This window comes from Phaseolus vulgaris, chromosome 6, assembly GCF_000499845.2.
Source record: "Phaseolus vulgaris cultivar G19833 chromosome 6, P. vulgaris v2.0, whole genome shotgun sequence".
Classification (NCBI taxonomy): domain Eukaryota; kingdom Viridiplantae; phylum Streptophyta; class Magnoliopsida; order Fabales; family Fabaceae; genus Phaseolus; species Phaseolus vulgaris.
Window position 1 is genome coordinate 17,253,239 of NC_023754.2, and position 23,412 is coordinate 17,276,650.

General features: G+C 29.9%; 2 protein-coding genes and 1 long non-coding RNA gene across 3 annotated transcripts in view; all 3 read right to left on the minus strand.

Moving 5' to 3' along the window:
• LOC137831423 (uncharacterized) overlaps positions 1 to 6,924 on the minus strand; it is a 43,909-nt gene extending 36,985 nt beyond the window's left edge. The window contains exons 1-2 of the mRNA XM_068639095.1: positions 6,365 to 6,924; positions 6,152 to 6,220 (exon numbers count right to left, since the gene is read on the minus strand). Coding sequence (XP_068495196.1) covers positions 6,152 to 6,220; positions 6,365 to 6,568 — 273 coding nt within the window. The 5' untranslated portion in view covers positions 6,569 to 6,924. The remainder of the gene's footprint in view (positions 1 to 6,151; positions 6,221 to 6,364) is intronic.
• A 6,892-nt stretch (positions 6,925 to 13,816) lies between these two features.
• LOC137833473 (uncharacterized) lies at positions 13,817 to 14,317 on the minus strand. Its single transcript, XM_068641820.1, has one exon. The coding sequence runs from the start codon at positions 14,315 to 14,317 to the stop codon at positions 13,817 to 13,819; it is 501 nt and encodes a 166-aa protein (XP_068497921.1).
• A 5,103-nt stretch (positions 14,318 to 19,420) lies between these two features.
• On the minus strand, positions 19,421 to 22,449 carry LOC137831424 (uncharacterized). Its single transcript, XR_011084433.1, has 2 exons — positions 22,305 to 22,449; positions 19,421 to 19,963 (listed from the first exon to the last, which is right to left on the minus strand). It is a non-coding gene; the product is annotated as an uncharacterized lncRNA (long non-coding RNA).
• Between the last annotated feature and the right edge of the window lie 963 nt (positions 22,450 to 23,412).

The following is a 23,412-nucleotide window of genomic DNA, read 5'->3' on the forward strand; positions in this document are numbered from 1 at the left end:
TAATGATAAAAAAAGCAAATGGTTGCAAAATATAGTGATCTGCATGGTGGCGCCTTCAAAATCACGAGGCTTTCATTGTGGGTCCTTCTTGTGCCGCCGCCATTTGCTGATAATGGGAACAGATAAAGGAAAGCTATGAAAGACAGCTGCGTGTGGTTTCAGGATGTGGGACAGATTCAAACACGCAAGAAGAGGTAAAGCAAAATTTTGGCAATTGAATGCAAGATATATTCAGTTACCTTTTGACTGAAAAAAAAAAAAAAAAAAACTCCTGTGAGAAATGCCTGAAGTTTGGTTTCTTCGAAATTCCCAAAAGAGCAATAGTTCACTGTGGAAGAAGAAATGTTGAAGCATATCTGTTATCCGATTGGACTCATCTGAAGAAAACATAACCAACGACGAATCTTACGTATATTCATACATAATTGTTTAAATCAATTTATTTATAACATCAGTTAACTTAATTCTATAAATAATAACAATAATAAATAATTATTTTTAGCTAAATAATTTTTCTTTTTCTTTTTAATTTTTCTTTTGCTATCACTCCCTCAATTTCGTTAATTATACAATAAAATATTGAAGATTCCACATCGACTAGAAATAAGAGTGCAAACCTCATTTTATGATCTGGTTTTATAGATTTTAGTTAGGCTTAAAGTTTACTTCTTAATATGATATTAGAGTCATTTAAAGTCTATCCTAGCAAGTGTTTGTTGGGCCTATAGTGCCACTTGCTATTGGGTCGTTATCGAACCACTCATAATATGTTGTCCCACGCACGAGTGAGGGGTGTGTTGGAGATCCCACATGAACTAGAAATAAGAATATTTCATTGTATATAAGTGAATGCAAACCTCACTTCATAAACCAGTTTTATGGGATTGAATTAGACTTAAAGTTCACTTTATAATAGAAAATAAGTTATTTGAGTACAAATAAATAAGAAATAAAACTGTGTTAATGAGCAATTGGGTTTATCAAAAATGAATTTTTTTTATTCTAATACCTTCTTAGTACAGGAATAAAAACATACAGCCAGGAATACGATTTTCTTGGAAATTAAACATATCTATAAAAAAATCAGATTACAGATATCAAAACACATGGTTCATTTATTTAAATGTGTAACGGATAATTGTAAGAATCGAAAATTGCTGAAGGCAACACCAACATTTAAAATATTTAATTGACACTTGTATTTGTTAAAAAGAACAGGGACAAAAAGACAACAGAGAGAAACATGTGAGTTAAAAGTGAAGAAAATTCAAACACTTCGAAAAACAAAATAATAATTCTAAGCAAATATACTTGAGTAGTGTATTTTTTTAAGAGATTAGTGTAATTCACTTTGTTAATTATTGATATAGGAAAAACAAAATTATCACGTATTTGGATAAATTGTTTCATTGACACGGTTTTATTAAAGAAAATGTGTCAGAAACACACAACTTCATTTAAGAATTAATTTAAAAATAAAATTCATAAAGATTTATTTAATACAATTAGTTTATTCATCAATTACCCAAATTTAAGCCTTGAGGAAATGGCGGTGGTTGGGCAACTACTTAACTACATTACACATGAAAGAAAGTTGGCACAGTCTATGAAACCCTTTAAATTAATAAATAATTTTTAGTCCTTATTTAAGTAAAGTCATTTTAATGTTGAAAAATGTTAGTAAAGAGTTAAGGTAATAAAAATATTTTATTTTTATTAAAGCTTGATAGAGTGCATTACGATTTTAGTTCCTGTAGAGAAAATGAATGATATGATCATATGATCCTTGAAGAAAGAATGTCGCTATGAGGGTTTGTTAATATAACATGTTAAATATACTTTATTGCCAATTCTTCTTTACATATATAAACACATATAAATTATAATATAATACAAAATTAAAACTATATAATAATATCTTATGGACAAAAAATTTAATCGTTATTTAACAAAAGAATCTAAAATTTATTATTCATGTCAAAAACCTGAAATGATGAAAATGATTGTGGATGGTTTTTTTCTGCTCTAACTCTGGGATAAACTTTTTTTCTTTTGAAAGTCCCATTATGAAAAACGTTTTCCATCTTGGAGCACTTCATTTTGGAATGTGTTTTTTCGGCTTATGGGTTTTCAATTTTGAAATTCATTCTCAGAACTCAATTTCTGAAAACACCCTCGTTATTTGAAATAAAATAAAACGGGTAATTCGGGATTTCAAAAAGTAATGAGGTGCAGGAAGAAGAATGAGAGGTGCAGGAAGAAAGCTCCTATGTTTTAAAGTAAAGGAACACATTAACAAGGCTGCTTCTTCCTGCAACTCCATGCCTTCTTTTCTCACCTTCATAGATTTTCGTATTTCCAAAAATGTCCCTATGTAATATTCTGGATTACATAATCTGGAAGTCATTTTTAAAATTTGTAATTAGCTTCCGGATTATGTAATGTGGAAGTCTTTTTTCAGATGCATGATTACTTTCTAGATTACATAATCTGAAAGTCTTTTTTAACGTCCGGATTATGTAATCTAGAAGTCTTTTTTCAAATGCGTTTCCAGATTATATAATCCGGAATATTTTCATATTGTGTATGTATGGAGGTGCTGAAGAAGATATAGATGTGCAGGAAGAAACAGTCCATTAACAATGGAGTGGACTAGTACAACTAAGCCTAATTGACCAAAAAAATAAAATTTCCAACATTCCATTAAATTATAAGTACTTCAGTTTATATAAACAACATTTAAATATAAGAATATTTTATACTTTATATACTTATTTATTAAATTATATACAATATATTATAATGCGCACGTGTTGCATTTAATCATTTATTAGATAACAGTTTAAGATAAATCTTAATTTTAATTGAAAAGTTATCATAATTCAATAAAAATTAAGCATTTACAAATATAAATAAATGTGCACTAACGTATGACATCATTACTAATATTAATACTTTTTTAATAATATTAACTTATATAAGTAAAATAAAATTATAGTAAAAATATAAAATATACAAAATATATGTGAAATAATAAAAACAATTATGTTTAATAATTATAATATATTGTGTTATTGGTCCAATAAATCATCTACTTTCAGAAATATAGTGGAGATAAATGTTATAAGTTGTAATAATTTACTTTCACTATAAAAAAAATTAAGTATACAAATTAAACGTCATTACAATTGGAAGCTATTGGAGGTACTATATTTTAAATATGATTATTTTTAATTATCTAAAACAAATTAAAAATACATTTTATTTAAAATATAATAATTTAGAAACAAATATTAAAATAAAGATTAATAAGCAAGGCTCAACAATTTATCGAAGAAATTGATTAATGATTTAAGATTTCTTTTAAAGGTATAATGAATTCTGTTAGATGAAAAAAATATCATTAAAAATTAGCTAAATTATATTAAGTATCAATGATTTTAAACAGAATTGAAATATAAAGTATAGAATATATGTGAGTAGTTGTTTGGAAGAGTAATTGTTTGATGGATAGTTACATTTTAAAGAATAAATGAATAGTTATGGATGTAAATGTTATTTGTAAATTAGTGTATGAGAAATAACTCTCAGATATACATAAATAATGTACTTTTTTTTTTAATTGTGTAAAAGTTAGAGATAATTATATATATATATATATATATATATATTTGTCATACTTTACTTTGAGACTTTAAAATTAAAAATTATTTTATATTTTCCATAATTTGTTTTTGCTTATGAACTTATTAATTTATATTTTAAATTTTAATTCGATCGAAGTAGAGATCTCAAATACATCTAGACGTTTTCTTTTAAAATTCTTTACATTTTTAAAATTAATTTTGATCATTTAAGAAATTATTTAAAATATTAATTAGAATATTTAAAACATACAAGTCATATTAAAAAATAGCTGGTTATTAAAGTCAACATAAAACTACTCACATAAAATTCTATATATTTTTATATATCTAAATTGAAAGTTTTAAAATTTATTTAATTTTGAATTAGATAGTTTAAATTGTTTAATTTTAAACAATACTATATTAAAATTTAAATGAATTTGTAATGTTATTGCAGAAGAGTCTTTTAATTATGATTATTTAGATATTTTCTTATAGTTTTGAAATCCTTGTAAAAACATCTAGTATTAGAAAAAACATATTTTTTATAACGGTTTGAACTATCGTAATTACTGACAATAAAGATGACAATTATTTTCTTAATTATTATTGTTTAACAGGAAAAAGTAATAAATATTATTTTTAAATTATTAATGGTGGACTCTAATCATCAAACTGATGAACGAGAAATTCAGAATCTTTAAGGGAGAAGTGACAGAAAAGAAAGATAGAAATTTTAGAGAGATGATAGTTTTTTTAAAATGAAATCTCAATGACTAAATTTTCTATTAAAAAAAATGCAGGCAGAAATCGTTTCAGTCATAAAAAAGCATTAATCACTATATCACATAAGTTCTTTAGTTATATTATGATTTTTATTATACTTATTATATTATTCCTAATATAATTTATACTTATTATTATTAATAATAATTATAATAAATATAATTATATTAATAATAATAATATAAATAATAATAATAATAATAATATAAATTATAATAATAATAATAATATAAATTATATTAATAATAATAATATAAATAATAATAATAATATAAATTACATTAATAATAATTATATTAATAATAATAATTATATGAATAATAATAATTATATTAAAATAATAATTATATTAATAATTATTATTATAATAGTAATTATAATTATATTAATAATTATTATTATAATAGTAATTATTATTATGTTAATAATTATTATTATTATGTTAATAATTATTATTATTATGTTAATTATTATTATTATTATATTCATATTATTAAAAAAAAAAGAACTCTAAAAAAAGTGTTCACGGTGTTTTAAAAGAGTTCACCGGGGATCTCATCGGAAATTTGATAGCGACTGCGATTAACTAAGGGAAGAAGACAGAGGAAGATCCATATTGCAGAACCGAAGGTTACAATAGAAAAAATTGTCCGCACAAACAAACTTGATAATAAAATTCAATTTTAAGTTTGATTATTAATTTACTCATTTTCTTTACCTAAGTATTTATTCCTTTATAAATTTTTTTTTTATCAAATTAATTTCAAATATTACATAACTTATAATTTTAATTATAATTGAATAATTATAATATATATTTATTTATTTAAAAAAAATAAATTTTTTTAAAAAATATGACGTGAACAAAGTCGTGTCAACTTGACACGATTTCAGGTTGATGTGGCAGAAGTCGTGCCAAGTTGACACGACTTCTACACATGACTTGCCCTATATTTATAATGTTTTTTTTACAGTGATCTCATTTTGGTAAAAAAAAAAACAAAACCATGATGATAAAAAACCGTTGCATTGATATATTGTGGAAAATTTTAGGACATTTTGACAGCAAAAGAAGTGATTTAGGACTTGATTTCATAATTATTGTCCTATTCAGTATGTTTTATCCAATATATCCTGCTTAAAGCATGTTTGCAGTGGAACTGGGCTTTTCTGAATTGAATCCTTTCCAACATGAGCAAGAAAAGTTAAATTGATCAATGAACGAGTTACATAAAACTTTACAATACTATTCTGAATTACATATCCCACTTTTTCCATGAACAGTACTGTGTTAATTACTCTACCTTCTATAGAAGATCAAAGTAAAAGTAAAATATATGGAACTTAAATCGGACTCCAACAGACATAAAAAACAAATAGAGAAAATAAAGTCTGCATAATATGAGCACAAGCATAAAGCCAAAAACACAACTCAAAACCTACATATTCATGAACCCATAAGTTGGGGATTAATCTAACTCCAAATCCTACTTGATCCATGAACAGTACTATTTTATCATAATTAATCCAACTTGTATAAAGAATCAGAGTAAAAGTAAAATAGTCTGGTTTATTTTACAGGTAATAACCCCATGAAATGAGGATTAATCTAACGAGTAACTATTAGGAACAAGAGAAAGCACTACAGGCACAAATAGGGAAAATTAAGAGTACATAATAAGAACATAAGCATAAAGCCAGAAACACAACTCAAAACCTATATATCTCGGATGCTACACCTGGGATTCCTGAGATTGCGGTTCTGTATTTGGCATCTCAACAATACTTGGAGGTGTTCCAGGGAGCAGCTGGGTGATGCAGTTGAAGGATAAAAGGAGCAGTTGAGTGAGGAAGTCAAAGTACAAGAAATTGACTATTAGTAAAAGAAGGAAGTTAATGACAGAGAAGCACAAAAGCTGAGGAATGAGAATCCAGAGCAGTGTTTGACATACAAGTATCCCAGAGAAATGAAATGTTATGGTGGTGATTGGCTTGTTGATGTCAGCTGCAGATGCAAGAACATGGGAAAACATTGCAGTGAAGAGAAGGAAGAGGGTTGATTGGTGGAAAGGATTGGTGTTGAAGGCTTCATACTTGATTCCAATACAAGTTAACTGAAATGCCATAAGAGCAAGGTATGCTTTGTTGCTTTTCATGGTAAGATCAGAGTTGAAGGGGGCAAGAAAGATAATTGGTTGTAGTTCGGAGACTGAAGAATCTACTATAAATAGTGACTAAGGTTGCATTTGTATCCAAGGATGGATTTTGAGATGACTAAGATAAAACACACAAATCAATATGAGAGTTGAAGTGGGAAAGAAATATAATAGTTTGTAGTTCAGAGATTGAAGGATCTACTATTTATAGGATCCACTGTCAGTAGCAACCCACTGTTGGACCCACCGACCTAAGTTGTGTTTGCACTCAGGAAGAGAGGGAATGAATATTCAATGATTTGTGAAAGTATGAAAGTCTGAAGAGATTAATATATTTAGAGTGGGGGTAGGTAGGTTAGACTACTGTGAGAAAAGTGTGTTCGCACACACAGGAAATTTTTAATGATTTGTCAAAGTATGAAAGTCCGAAGAGATTAATATATTTAGATTGGAAGAGATTAATATATTTAGATTGGGACGGTAGGTTAGAGTAACAAGAGAAAAGTTTATTAAAATTTACTATTAATGTTATAGTTATGGTTATGAGAGAATTTTTTTTATTTTTTTTTAAATATAAGTTTATAAATTTATTTTTATTTTTAAAAATATTTGAATAATGAAAATATTTTTTTTTAATAGATTTGAGTTATTACAAATTTTTTTATGTTAAATAAATTCTTTTTACAAGAGATATGAATTATTTATTATTGTCAAAAATTCTCATAAAAATAAATTTTTATTTAATTGTAATATTAAAAATTGTAAAAAATATTGGAAAAATAATTTAAAATAAGTAAAATATCTATTAAAAATATTTACTTTTAAAAAATATAACCTTAATATTTAAAAAATATAAATTAAATATTATTATATAAAAATAAATAATATTTAAGTATTCATTATTATAAAAATTTAATTAAAAGTCATTTTTATTTCAAATTTAAATAACAATAATATTTTATATTTTTTTTATAATCAACATTATTATTGCGTAAATTTATGTTTTTATTATAATAATATATTCATTATTATTAATTGTTAATATTTATTTTTATTTATTAAATTTTATTATTATTATTTAATATTACTTTATTATATTATATTATATTATATTATATAATCAATTTATATATATATAATCAATTATAATTTTTATATATACAATAATAAATTAATTAATATATTTTAAATTTAAATTATAAATTAAAATACATTTACTATTAAAAGGAATTAATAACAACCTTCACTATATGCTCGATTTATTTGAAGGGCCAAAAAAAAAATTATCATTACTGAGTTGGTTTTCGTCTAAAATCTCAGATCTCAGTCTATATATATGAGGAATACTTTTAAACACTTCTACTCATTTATGTGCTTTATTTTTTCACAATTTGATTATACTACAAACACACTTCTTTCTTGAAAAGCACTTTATGCAAAGTGAGGTTTAATTTGCACGACTTCTTCTCAAATTTGTCACATCTTAAAAGAAAAAAATAATCATTATGCTAACATATACTCATAAAATATTTGGCCCTTTTGCTTTCAGTTTCAAAGTTTCTTGGTAATTACTTCCAATTACTTTTTTTTATTATATAACCGCACCCAATTTCATACAAAAGACGAAAATGTCCATAAATGAAATGGGTATATATAAAAGTATTTTTTGGACTCCTTTATTCAGAATATGTTTTGAATTTTTTTTAGCATAATTTTTTTTATTACGGATTTCTTAATGAATTTTAATTTTTGTTTTTGGATTTTAATTTTTAGAATATAATAATCTCTTTGTAACACCCCATAATTTATATATAACTATTACAATAAAAGTTCTACCAATTTCTATACAAACTTGAAGTTTTTCAAAACATTCCTAATACATGATTAGGATTTATAGAAATACAAATATTTACATATCCACGGCTCAAAATAAAACTCTGTAACCTCTAAGGCTCTCATGCACCTGTATGGTTATCTGCTCGTGTACACAGTACAATCATCGCAGTTCAAACACAGCAAGAAACGCAAGGGTATGCTACTGAAAATAGAATTTTATAATATACACACTTAAATCCAAAGAGAAAACCAAATTACATGATCAATTTATCAAATTATTCAATTTTCTTCAAATCTCAACAATAAAACAATCACATAGATCTCACAACTACACATCCAGAATATTCAACAAACAACGTCTTCCGGAAGACCCGTATTAAGTAAGTCCTACCAGACACTAACACCTGATCCAAAGATTACCAGCGAATCCAACAGAAAGGATCAGGGTAAGTTCAATACAACCCAACCCGTGCATCTCATATGTCACGGTGTGCATGAACTCCCCCATCAGCTTCTCACCACCTGATATCTTAGTCTATGTGACTTAGATCATCAGTGAAGCTCGGAGATCTCTGTTACCACATAGGCATCAATACTTAATACACAACAAACATCAGTCCATACATTATCCCGACATCAATACTTAATACACAACGAACATCAATCCATACATTATCCCAAATGTATGAATTCAATTCCATACCATTTCGTCATACAATATCATTCAAAAAGTGATCCAAAATAATCAAAAGTCTATTTGACATAAAAAAAAATAACACTTTAATACTAAATCATCAAAACCAAATATTTCCACAAATTTAAATCATATATAAACAAACAACCCAATATATATAAACACACACCATCCCTGCAAGAGAAATTGAATATTGGGACCACGCCCCTTCCACATCCAGATCTTCTAGCCTAGGGTTCTATTAAAAATTAAATTTAGCTTCCTTTACCTTAATTGTTTGCTTTCCAAGCAACTTCTAAAATTTTATTCCCCACAGTCTGGATAAGCTTCAAGATTTACGGGCCTAATGCAAGTTATTTAAACAGAACAAAAATTCAGTATATAATAGAATAAGTTGAGAGGATTAAACTTCTCAACTGACCCCACAAATATTGATGACTAAATCCTAAGGAAAAACAGCGAATAAAGGATATTTAGAGTAAAAATGAACTTACTCTGTTTGAAAATCTGATATGGTAGAAATGTTCCTTAACTCCTCTGTTAGAGCGTGGTATGATCAGATTCTAAAATAGATGAGGTATGAAGTGAGAAATTAAGAGAGAAGGGAGAGGAGAGAAGTTGGTAGAGAGAGAAGTGATTTGGAAGAAAGAAGAATGTGGGGAACGCTGTTTCTGTTTTTTTTAAAAAGTGTCGTTACATTATCTCCAACTACAAAAATTTTCGTCATCGAAAATGAACTTACCAAGAAAGAGATTAGGGTATGATGCTCGTATCACCTCTTCAATTTTCCAAGTGGAATCTCCAGAGGTGAGATCCCACATTACTTCCACCATGAGAATACTTCTTCCACGAAGTTGTTTCACTTGTGAATCTAAAATTCTGATTGGCTTCACTTCAAACGAAAAAATTTCTTTGACCTGGATGGAGTTAGACTCTAGAATGTGACTAGGATCAGGCACATACTTTCTGAGTTGGGATACATGGAAAATATTGTGAATGTTAGCTAAAGGAGGAGGTAAAGCAATTTCATAAGCCATGGGGCCTATTCTCCGGAGAATTTGATAAGGTCCTATGAACTTAGGAGTCAATTTCTTGGATTTCAGTGCTCTTCCTACACCAGTGAACGGTGTAACTCTCAAAAAGACATGCTCACCCGTAGAGAATTCTAAAGGTCTTCTTCTTTGATCTGCATAAGATTTTTGCCTGCTGAGAGATGTTTTCAATATTTCCTGAATCATTTTGACTTTCTCATTGATTTGTTGTATTAATTCTGGTCCAATTAACACACTCTCACCATCCTGAAACCAGCACAAAGGTTTCCTGCACTTTCTTCCATACAATGCCTCGAAAGGAGCCATTCCTATGCTAGCTTGGTAACTGTTATTGTTAGTGAACTCTACCAAAGGTAGAATTTCATCCCAACTGCCCAAATGATCTAATACACAAGTCCTAAGCAAATCCTCTAAGGACCTGATAGTTCTCTCTGATTGTCCATCAGTCTGAGGATGGTATGCTGAACTAAGTCTGAGTTTAGTCCCCAAAGCTTCTTGAAGTGTTTGCCAGAATCTGGAGGTGAATCTGGGATCTCTATCTGAACTATGCTGGAGGGTACACCATGCAATCTGACTATTTCATCTATGTAAATCTGGGCAAACTTCCGCATAGAGATTCTCAGGTCTATAGGTAGGAAGTGTGCCGTCTTTGTCAGCCTGTCCACTATGACCCAAACAGAGTCATGCTTCCGCAAAGTACGTGGTAAGTGGGTAACAAAATCCATTGAGATACTGTCTCACTTCCACACTGGAATGTCTAACTGAGTTAACATGCCTCCAGGCCGTTGATGTTCAATCTTTGATTTCTGACAAGTCAGGCAAGCAGCTACAAACTTAGATACATCATTCTTCATGCCATGCCACCAATAAGACTTCTTGAGATCTTGATACATCTTGGTCATTCCTGGATGTAAACTGAGTTTGCTTTTATGACCTTCAGATACCACTGTTTGCTTTAGTTCATTATCTTCTGGTATACATATTCTATTTTTGAATCTCAAAATACCATACACTCCTAAAGAAAAGTCTTTAGCTTTGTCAGTATTTAATAAGCCCATGAAGTTCTTCAATTTTGAATCTTCCAACTGCTTCTCCTTCACCTTCTCCAGAAATTCATTAGTTATAACAAGTGTATTACAACTAATGCAATTTGATGACATGGAAACCTCCAAATTCATACTCCTGAAATCTTCAATCAATGCCAGCTCTCTAATCATAAGCGACGACATTTGTATCTTTTTACGACTCAACGCATCTGCAACAAGATTTGTCTTCCCAGGATGATATATTAGTTGGAAATCATAGTCTATTAAAAATTCAATCCATCTCCTCTGCCTCATATTTAACTCCTTCTAATCAAACAAATACTTCAAGCTTTTATGATCACTGAACACATTAAAACTAACTCCGTAAAGAAAATGTCTCCATATTTTTAAAGCAAAGACAACTGCTGCCAATTCTAGATCATGAGTTGGACAATTTCTTTCATGCACTTTTAACTGACGAGAAGCGTAGGCAACAACTTTCTTATTCTGCATCAGAACACAACTCAATCCCTGATAGGAAGCATCACAAAAAACTTCAAAAGACTGATTGGTATCAGGGATTGTCAATACATGAGCATTAGTCAACCTTCTTTTCAACCCTTCAAAACTTCTCTCACATTGTTCAGTCCATGCAAAAGGATGATCCTTTCTAGTCAATTGGGTCAAAGGAGCCACTATTTTAGAAAAACCTTCTATAAATCTCCTGTAATATCCTGCTAACTCGACAAAGCTTCTAATTTCAGTAACTGTTTTAGGACGTTCCCACTAAAGTACAACCTCCACTTTAGAAGGATCTACTGATATTCCTTGTGCAGAGATGACATGTCCTAAAAATTGTATTTCTGACATCCAGAAGTCACATTTTGAAAGTTTAGCATATAACTGTTTTTCTCTCAAAATGTTCAGGACGGTTCTAAGATGTTCTGCATGTTCTTCCCTTGTACGAGAATAGATCAAGATGTCATCTATGAACACTACCACAAACTTATCAAGAAAAGGTCTGAATATCCGATTCATATAATCCATGAAAATAGCTAGAGCATTAGTCACCCCAAATGGCATAACCAGAAATTCATAGTGACCATACCTTGATCTAAAAGCAGTCTTCTGAACATCTTCCACTTTCACTGAAATTTGGTATAATCCATGAAAATAGCTGGAGCATTAGTCACCCCAAATGGCATAACCAGAAATTCCTAGTGACCATACCTTGATCTAAAAGTAGTCTTCTGAACATCTTCCACTTTCACTGAAATTTGGTGATTTGGTGATAACCTGAGCGTAGATCTATCTTAGAAAAGACAATTGCCCCATGCAACTGATCCATCAAGTCATCAATTCTAGGAAGAGGATATTTATTCTTTATTGTTAACTTGTTTAATTGTTTGTAATCTATGCATAGACGTGACGAACCATCTTTCTTCTTCACTAATAGCACTGGAGCTCCCCATGGAGAAACACTAGGTCGAATGAATTGTTTCTCTAATAAGTCTTCTAGTTGTTTCTTCAATTCAGCTAACTCTACTGGTGCCATTCGGTATGGAGAAATTGACACGGGGCCGGCTCCGGGAGTCAAGTCTATTGCAAACTCTATCTCTCTTTTAGGTGGAAGTCCAGGAATCTCATCAGGAAATACATCCATAAACTCCTGAACTACAAACATATATTTTTGTACTTTATCAGTAACTATAGAACAAGCCAAGAGCATAAAATATTCTGCACCTTCTCGTATCTCTCTCTCAAACTGATGAGCTGAGATAACCTGCATTCCTTCTAATTTAGGGAAAATTAACTTCTTCCGACCACAATCTATAAGGATATGATTAGCAGACAACCAATCCATTCCCAATATAACCTCCAAATCTTTTAGAGGTATACAAATCATGTTGATCGTGTATCTATGCCCATCTATAATTACTGGACACTCAACACACATGGAAGAAGTTACTATAATACCTTTTGTTGGTGTAGATACCACCAACTCAAATTCTAATTCTTGGACTGACAACTTAAGCTTCTTAGCACAATCAAAAGATATAAAAGAATGGGTTGCCCCAAAATCAAACAATACAGATAACTGTGTTTCAAGGATAGAACAAATACCTCTTACAAGGCTATCAGACTGTGAAGCTTCAGCTCCACTAATAGCAAAAACTCTGGCAGCAGCTTTGGGTTTTTGATTACTATTTTGTTGTACTTGTTGCACTCCGCCAGAATTTGGAGCTCCCAATTGGACACGACAGTCTTTTGTTGCATGACCATACCTGTGACATCTATCACATGTCACATTTGACACTGGATGAGGGAAAAATCTAACAACATGTGGCCCACCACATCTAAAACATTTGAAACTAGATGGTGATTGAGAACTGGGTCTTCCACTGCTATAAGATTGAGGTTTGAAATAAGGTTTCTTTCTATCTTCATATTTAGGCATACTTTTATAAGGTCCTCCCACTTGAGGCTTAGCAAATCTGGTACTATTTTTCAAACTCTCCACTACTTTTGCTTTCTCCACTAGAGCAGGGAAATCTCTAATAGACATAGGAATCACTACTTCTTTAAGTTTTTGCTTCAACCCAAACTCAAATTTTCTTCATCTCCAAGCCTCAGTCATGGTCTAGGTGTAGAATCTAGCTAGGTGTTTGAACCTAGTAGCATATTCAGTGACTGAAAGATTTTCTTGTTCCAACTGCATGAATTCAATTTCTTTTGCATACCTGACACTATCAGGAAAATACTCCTCCAGGAATCTTACTTTGAAGTTCTCCCAAGTGGCATCTTCTCCTTTGTCTTCCATCATTTGCTTCATGCCTATCCACCAAAATTCAGCTTCTTCAGTTAGTACATAAATGACATAGGATAACTTTCTCTCTTCAGGGCATTGAGTAGCTTCAAAGATTCTTTCTATGTCTCTCACCCACTGGTCTGCTCCATCTGGATTTACCTTGCCATTAAATCTGGGTGGATTGTGTCTCAGAAAATCCTCCAGACTAAAAGTATGGGGTTGTTGGTGAAGCTGAGATGCTTCTGCTGCTAATCTAGCTGTTTCTAATTGATGAAGGGCGGCCTGATGTTGTTGTGCCATAGTAGCACTTTGTTGTTGCAAGGTTGTTGCCATATCTCTATTACCCGAGCTAAGTTGGGCATATCTACTGGTGGAGGAGGAGTAGGTGGTCTACGTGCCATTTACTAAGCACATAAAGAATTGGATTAGAAATTACTAAAAATTTCCAGCTACATCTTTAAGACAAATTAACTTAAAATAAATAATCACACAAAATAGATACAAAACTAATCAAGACTTATCTCTAAAATGTATTCTAGCTACTTAGAATTAAGATAGAAAATAATCTTGATCTAGTCATGAGTGTGCACCCTCACTACTCTATCAAGATTTTTTTTCATTCTTAATACTTTCATCTTTATTCATAACAATTAACTTGACTCGAAAACAAACAAAATTTCAAGAAAAACAACTTTGTCAAACATCTTATTAGAAACTTTTAACTAAGTCTTGACGCTAGACTTAAACAAAAATCTACACGCAGGAGAAACAAAATAAACCCAATACCCTAAGGTTATCTGATGAGCATATATTTATTCACACTCACTAGCCTTATTCATAGATTATTGGACTATAATAATAAATAAATCCATTGTTTTAATTAATATTCTTATAATTGGGTTTATTTGGGCCTTAACTATTATTATTGTTAATTTTGTGTTTTTAGAGTAAATTATCCAGAGGAAGCATCTACCTTTGTGAATGGGCCAAATATGCAAAAGTCCAAGTTGCTTCTTGAACCAAAACAGAAAACAAATTCTAAGGAGAAGAAAGAGAAAATAAAATCTACAATATCTCAGAAACAGAATTGGAAACAAATCTTCTGCAAAATACAAGAATTCTGGAAAGATAGAAACTTGGAAACGGTTAACAAAATATAAACTACAATATTCTCTCAAGATCCTTGGAGCAGAAAAGCCTATAAAAGGACACAAGCATCAAGGAGAAGAGGGAGAGTTTCATAGGGTTTTCTTAGTTTATTTTCTTCTTAGTAATTCTTTTGTTTTGCCTCCGCATGGAAGGCTAAACCTTTTTGGTTGATTCTTTTGTAATTCTCCATTGAGTTCTGAGGTTTTGTTCAATAAAAGTTTCGATTTTTAATTCTCTATAGCAGTTGTTTTTATTGTCTAATTTCCTGGAAAACTGGTTTTTGTGAGAGGTTGTACTTAAACGCATGATTGAGAGTCTTCCTTATCTTGAACTTTGGTTTCTTAGTTAGTTCGCATTGTTCTAATTAATTTCTTGGGCGCATGATTCAAGGGAGAGGAGGTAAGCATTCCCATGGAGTATACGCATGGAACAAAGTGGGTATTGATTAAACCAGTAGACGCATGCTTTACTGATGAGTTTCAGTTGAATCAGATCGGCGCATGTTTAATCTGGTTTAGCTCTGTTGGAGGATTGAGAAAAGATTAATCTTTAGAGAACCTGTGAAGAATTCAATGGTGGAAGAACTTGGGATCAACCGCTTTTTATTTGTTATTTTCATTTTTTTTATATTTTCTGCACAACTATCTCAAACCCCCTTTTTATCTTTATTGTTATTGCTAACTTTTATTGTCTGCAGATAGATTTTAAACCCTGATCAACTGATTTTTCTATTGGATTCGTTGGGAGACGACTTGAGGATATTTGTCCACAATTATACTATCATCTCTCTAGTGTTAGACAAGTCTACGCTAGAATCATATTAATTTGACAGGAAAACGACAGCTATCATTATCATAAGGATGAACCGCTCTGATACCATTTAATGTAACACCCCATAATTTACATATAACTATTACAATAAAAGTTCTACCAGTTTCAATACAAACTTGGAGTTTTTCAAAACATTTCTAATACATGATTAGGATTTATAGAAATACAAATATTTACATATCCACAGCTCAAAATAAAACTTGGTAACCTCTAAGGCTCTCCTGCACCTATATGGTCATCTGCTCGTGTACATAGTACAGCCATCACAGTTCAAACACAGCAAGAAAAGCAAGGGTAAACTACTGAAAATAGAATTTTATAATATACACACTTAAATCCAAAGAGAAAACCAAATTACATTATCTATTTATCAAATTATTCAATTTTCTTCAAATCTCAACAATAAAACAATCACATAGATCTCACATGGATTTACACATCCAGAATGTTCAACAAACAACGTCTTTCGGAAGACCCGTATTAAGTAAGTCCTACCAGAGACTAACACCTGATCCAAAGATTACCAGCGAATCCAACAGAAAGGATCAGGGTAAGTTCAATACAACACAAGTCGTGCATCTCATATGTCACGGTGTGCATGAACTCCCCCATCAGTTTCTCACCACCTGATATCTTAGTCTATGTGACTTAGATCATTAGTGAATCTCGGAGATCTCTGTTACCACATAGGCATCAATACTTAATACACAGCAAACATCAATCCATACATTATCCCGACATCAATACTTAATACACAACGAACATCAGTCCATACATTATCCCAAATGTATGAATTCAATTCCATACCATTTCGTCATACAATATCATTCAAAAAGTGATCCAAAATATTCAAAAGTCTATTTGACATAAAAAAAATAACACTTTAATACTAAATCATCAAAACCAAATATTTCCACAAATTTAAATCATATATAAACAAACAACCCAATATATATATAAACACACAACATCCCTGCAAAATAAATTGAATATTGGGACCACGTCCCTTCCACATCCAGATTTTCTAGCCTAGGGTTCTATTAAAAATTAAATTTAGCTTCCCTTACCTTAATTGTTTGCGTTCCAAGCAACTTCTAGAATTTTATTCTCCACAGTCTGGATAAGCTTCAAGATTTACGGGTCTAATGCAAGTTATCCAAACAGAACAAAAATTCAGTATATAATAGAATAAGTTGAGAGGATTAAACTTCTCAACTGACCCCACAAATATTGATGACTAAATCCTAAGGAAAAACAGCGAACAAAGGATATTTAGAGTAAAAATGAACTTACTCTGTTTGAAAATCTGATCGGGTAAAAATGTTCCTTAACTCCTCTGCTAGAGTGTGATATGATCATATTCTAAAATAGATGAGGTATGAAGTGAGAAATTAAAGGAGAAGAGAGAAGTTGGTAGAGAGAGAAGTGATTTGGAAGAAAAAAGAATGTGGGGAACGCTTTTTCTGTCTTTTTTTAAAAAGTGTCGTTACACTCTTTCAGATTCATTTTTTTATAATGTATTATTTTAAATTTTTATTTCCAAACATTCTCAAAAATTAAAAAAATATGTAGGGTGCAGATTTAAAATATTGGGTGTAGGAAGAATTTGGGAAGTTTTTTTGGTTACGGCTCTGCTATCCATATTCTTTCATTTTTATATTCTTTCATTTTGGTTTGAAAGTTTGTTTCGCCGCCCTGCTATTCATATTCTTTCATTTTGGTCTTTCTAGATTTGCAAAGACTTAAAAAGAATTTAAAATTTGTACAATGTGTTGATTTTGGTTTACCCTCTGCTGTCCATATTCTTTCATTTTGATCTTTCTAGTTATTTAGTTAAAAGAACATTTTATAACAACCTATTTTTTTTTAATTATATATATATATATATATAAAAGCTTAAAAGGAGTAACTTAAATCTATTATTACCTACACAGGACCTCTTGCATATGTGTATTCATTTTTTTTATTACAATATATATATATATATATATATATATATATATTATATGTGTATTTATATTTATTTAAATGATATATATATATATATATATTTTAAAGAAAAAAATTAAATTATTTTGTAGAGAAAATACCAAATAAAAATAACTATCAATATTAATAAAATCAAATTTTAAATTTTGTAATTTTGTTAGAAAATAAATTATATTGATGAAATATTTATACATTTTACTTAAATTTCTATTATATTTTAAAAGAATTAAAAAAAATAAAAATTAAATAATAAAACTAAATGTGTTAATAAAAATAAAATCAGTAATTAATTGTATCCACTTAAAAATAATAGTTACAAATTGTAAATTTTTTTTTAAGAATTTAATATTAATTTTTTTTAATTTTAAATTTAAGTAATTATAAAATGATAAAATAGAAAAAAAAAAAAAAATTGTGTACAAAAAAACTATAATAAAAAATCTCCTTGTAGGTTTAGATTTTTTTATTTTTTTACTTTACACATTAGTATTTTTTTAAATTTAAAACGTATCTAAAATCGTATACAAGACATACGAGCTTCAAATTTTTCTATTTTTTTTAATTAGACAGATTATAATATTTTAAAACTGAAAATGCATATTTCATATATTACTTTAAATTGAAATTGTATATGAATTATATGAGTTAAAATTCTATATGAAATATAGGAGTTTTTTTTCTGAAATCGTAAATGGATTTGACGATTCTTGTTTGATAAATGGTATATTCAATATATGATTTACCATTTTTTAATTAAAACATCAGATGATATATCCCTTTACATAATAGTATTCTATTGTTAAAATTAATTTTTATCTTAAAATGTTCTTTAATAATTGATTAAATACAACACGTGTGGATTATAATGTATTATGTATAATTTGATAAATAAAAATATGTAAGTATAAAATATATTTTCACTTAAATGTTGTTTATATAAACTTGGACTGTTAATAATTTAATTTATGTTATGGAAACATTTTTAGTTAATTAGTTTTATTCTCATCCGTTATATTTATTCTCATAATAATATTTATTCTCATCCGTTATTATTTGCCGGGGAATACACAAAGTCCGTAAAATAGATGAAACGCATAATATGCATCTAGAATTGTCATGGGCTAACAATGAAATAACTTAGGAAAAGATTTTGATGACAGTGAAAAAGTAACATACATATAGTTGGCAAACCATTATAATAACATAATAATAATTTAAATTAAAAATAAATCTAATAAAATTAAAATATTTATTTATTTATTTATCAAGTATATGTTTATTATTATTTATGGTGTCAAGATATCTTACCCAATAACTTAAGCATAATGACATATTGACACCATCTACATTAAATACATACAACTAACATCTTAATAAATTAATATTTTTATTATTTATTATTTTAATTTTTAATTTAAAATATTATTATAAGGAGATGTCAAGTAATATTTTTTTAGCTATGTGAAGTGTGAAACAAAAGTTTTTCTTTTCATTTTAAGATGCCACACATGTGTGAAGAAGTCGTGCAAATAGTCAGTGGGTTCTACCGTGGAATGGGAACCATGGTTACCTATCCTAATTCTCTATAAATAGTAGATCCTTGAGTCTCTGTACTACAAACAATTATCTTTCTTGCCCACTTCAACTCTCATCTTACCATGAAAAGCAACATAACATACCTTGCTCTTGTGACATTTCAGTTAACTTGTATTGGAATCAAGTATGGAGTCTCCAAGACCAATCCTTTCCAGCAATCAACGCTCTTGCTTCTCCTCACTGCAATGTTTTCCCATGCTCTTGCATCTGCAGCTGACATGACCAAGCCAATCACCGTCATAACATTTCATTTCTCAGGGATACTTGGATGTGAAACACTGCTGTGGATGCTCATTGCTCAGCTTTTGTGGTTCTCTGTCATTAACTTCCTTCTTTTACTAATAGTCAAATTCTTGTACTTTGACTTCCTCACTCAACAACTTTTATCCTTCAACTGGGTCACTCAGCTGCTCCCTGGAACACCTCCAAATATTGTTGAGATGTCAAATACAGAACAACAACCTCAGGAATCCCAGGTGTAGCATCCGATATATATAGGTTTGGAGTTATGTTTCCGGCTTTATGCTTATGTTCACATTATGCAGTCTTAATTTTTTCTATTTGTGCTTGTAGTGCTTTCTCTTGTTCCTAATAATTACTGGTTAGATTAATTCCCAAATCATCGGGTTATTATCTGCAAAGTAAACCAAGCTATTTTACTTTTACTTTGATCTTCTATAGAAGTTGGAGTAATTAACACAGTACTGTTCATGGATCAAGTGGGATATGAAATTCAGAAAAGCCCAGTTCCTCACTCAACTCCTTTTATCCTTCAACTGCATCACTCAACTGCTCCCTGGAACATCTCCAAATATTGTTGAGATGCCAGAACCGCAACCTCAGGAATTCCAGGTGTAGCATCCCAGATATATAGGTTTTGAGTTGTGTTACTGACTCTATGCTTATGTCATATTATGTAGTTTTAATTTTCTCTATTTGTGCTTTCTCTTGTTCCTAATAATTACTGGTTAGATTAATCCTCAAATCATGGGGTTATTACCTGTAAAATAAACCCGCCTATTTTACTTTTACTCTGATTTTCTATACAAGTTGGATTAATTATGATAAAACAGTATTGTTCATGGATCAAGTACGATTTGGAGTTAGATTAATCCCAAATTATGGGTTCATGAATATGTAGGTTTTGAGTTGTGTTTCTGGCTTTATGCTTATGTCATATTATGTAGTCTTAATTTTCCCTATTTGTGCTTTCTCATGTTCCTAATAATTACTGGTTAGATTAATCCTCAAATCATGGGGTTATTACCTATAAACCAGGCTATTTTACTCTGATTTTCTATACAAGTTGGATTAATTCTGATAACTCAGTACTGTTCATGGATCAAGTAGGATGTGGAGTTAGATTAATCTCCAAAATATAAGTTTTTGAGTTGTGTTTTTGACTTTATGCTTATGCTCATGTTATGTAGTATTTGTGGCTGTTTTTTTATGTCTCTTAGTCCCATGTAACTATTGGTTAGATTAGTTCCCAAATCATCACGTTATTATCTGCAAAAAAACATTTTTATTAAAATTAAAAAAAATTATACAGAAAGTCTAATGCAAGATACAATGTAACATCTTTGTCCATAACAGTTTTTATATATAAAAGTTAAGAAAATAGCAGAAAATGGTTTAAGAGAATAGCTAAAAAGAGCTGAACTTAACAAAACATATGATTCAACAAACTTGAGAACATTTAGACAAACCCCGAAACCCAGTCCTAAACCACTTCTTTTGCTGTCAAAATGTTCTAAAATTTCCCACAATATATGAATGCAACAATCTTTGAGATTTATCCGTAAAAATCCACGTTTAGTTTGAAGAAATTCAAATGTAATCTTTTAAAAAAAAAAAAAAATTTTAATAAATATGTTTTCTTTCGATCTTATTCCTTCTTTTGTTTGTTATTGTTACGAGGATTCCTTGTGTAATTAGTTTACTTTGCTTATAATAACGTGATGATTTGGGAATTAATCTAACCAATAGTTACATGAAATGAACTTAATCGGACTCCAAGAGACATTAAAAAACAGCCACAAATAGAGAAAATAAAACCTAGCACAAGCATATAACATGAGCAGAAGCATAAAGTCAAAAACACAACTCAAAACCCATATAATTTGGATATTAATCTAACTCCAAATCCTACTTGATCCATTAACAGAGTTATCAGAATTAATCATCCAACTTGTATAGAAAATTAGAGTAAAAGTAAAATAGCCTCGTTTATTTTACCAGGTAATAACCCCACTATCTGAGGAATAATCTAACCATTCATCTACCATTAGTACTTCTTCTGTCATGCTTTTTCTTTCCTGCATTTGCACACCAATCCAACTGCAAGTGGTAGTTTTTAATTTTATTTTATGCGTGTGGGACCGTGGCTGTGCACAATTAGTTCATGCATGTTCACCGTTGTTTTCTCTTCCCAACTTGTGCCAGTTCTACTGCAAACCATTTCGTGACATTTTTTATATGCAAAGTGGGGCAACCGATATTGAAGAATTTAAAATGCCATTTTTGCACAAAAGTAGTTATTTTTTTTCAAAAAATAAATAAGTCATACTATATAGATACGATTTCATAGTGAAAATGTATCTTAATGATAATTTCAGCTCAGCAAGGAAATCAAATAAAGATAATAAATTTAAAAACAGAAGAAACCTCCAATTCACAAATCATCCATAACCTAATTTGAGGATATTACGAAAGGAGAGTTAGTTGGATGTGCGAACATGAAAAAGAAGAGTACCTGGTGCAGCGCTTAGGAATAGAAGGTTACGGGCGAAGTTAAAGGCGGAAATAGCGGCGACGCCGGAAGAGGAGTTGCCGGAGCTGAAAACAAGTAATGAAAGTCAGCTTCTTAGTGAAAATGTATCTATAAATATGACTTCAGAGTAAAAGTCTAAATGGGATTTTAATATAAAATAATATAATTAAAATTTAAATACAACTTTCATTCTATTTTGAAGTTTATCCATAAGAAACTATTTATCTATTTTCATAAAAAAAAAAAAACTTAAAATGAACATTCAGTAGGGATTGGAGAGAAGTTACTTAACAGTCTTAAAAAAGTAGAGCACATGGGTCCACGGTTTGTTTTTGTTGAGATTGGTGAGGACAGCTTCTTCCTACACCTCCATGACTTCTTCCTACACCCATACTAAAATCACATTTACTATTATACCTTTCAATAAAAATATTAGTTTAATCTACTTTAATCTCAATTTTTCTTTATCACCTTCTTTCATTTCACTCGTAAGCGCTGCTCCCACCCTCTCCTAGCCCCTTCACCTTTCTCCTTCCCTCAAAGTCTCCCACCTTTTTCCTTCACACTTCCATTTCATCTTTGTTAAACCTCTCATTCTCCATCATTAACCAGTGTCCTCTTCATAGGTTAGTAATTTTAATTTTAAAATGTAATATGGGAAGCATTTGAATTTGGGAAGCATTTGAAAAGCATGTATGCTCTTCACACCATAGGAACCGGAGTGGATTTTGAATTATATTCCAGATTATGTAATCCGGTAGGTTAAAACTCAAAAGTTTTGGATTACATAATCTGATAGAGTTTTTGGTTTTCCAGCAATTCTAGATTATGTAATCCGTAAGTCATATTTGAAGTTTTAAAATGACTTATGGATTGCGTAATGCATAAGTCATATTAATACAACAAAATGGATTTCGGATTATGTAATCCATAAGGCATATGTGGAGTTTTAAAATCACTTCTGGATTATGTAATCTATAGTTCATTTTGGTACCAGATTACACAATCCATAAGTGTTAATTTGGTAGGTTTGGATTCGGTATACCTACGGATTATCTAATCAAAACGTTTTGCTTATGCAACGGATTAT

Excerpts from the sequence above, each read along its gene's own strand:
- LOC137833473 (XM_068641820.1), bottom strand. The coding sequence starts at position 14,317 with ATGGCAACAACCTTGCAACAACAAAGTGCTACTATGGCACAACAACAT.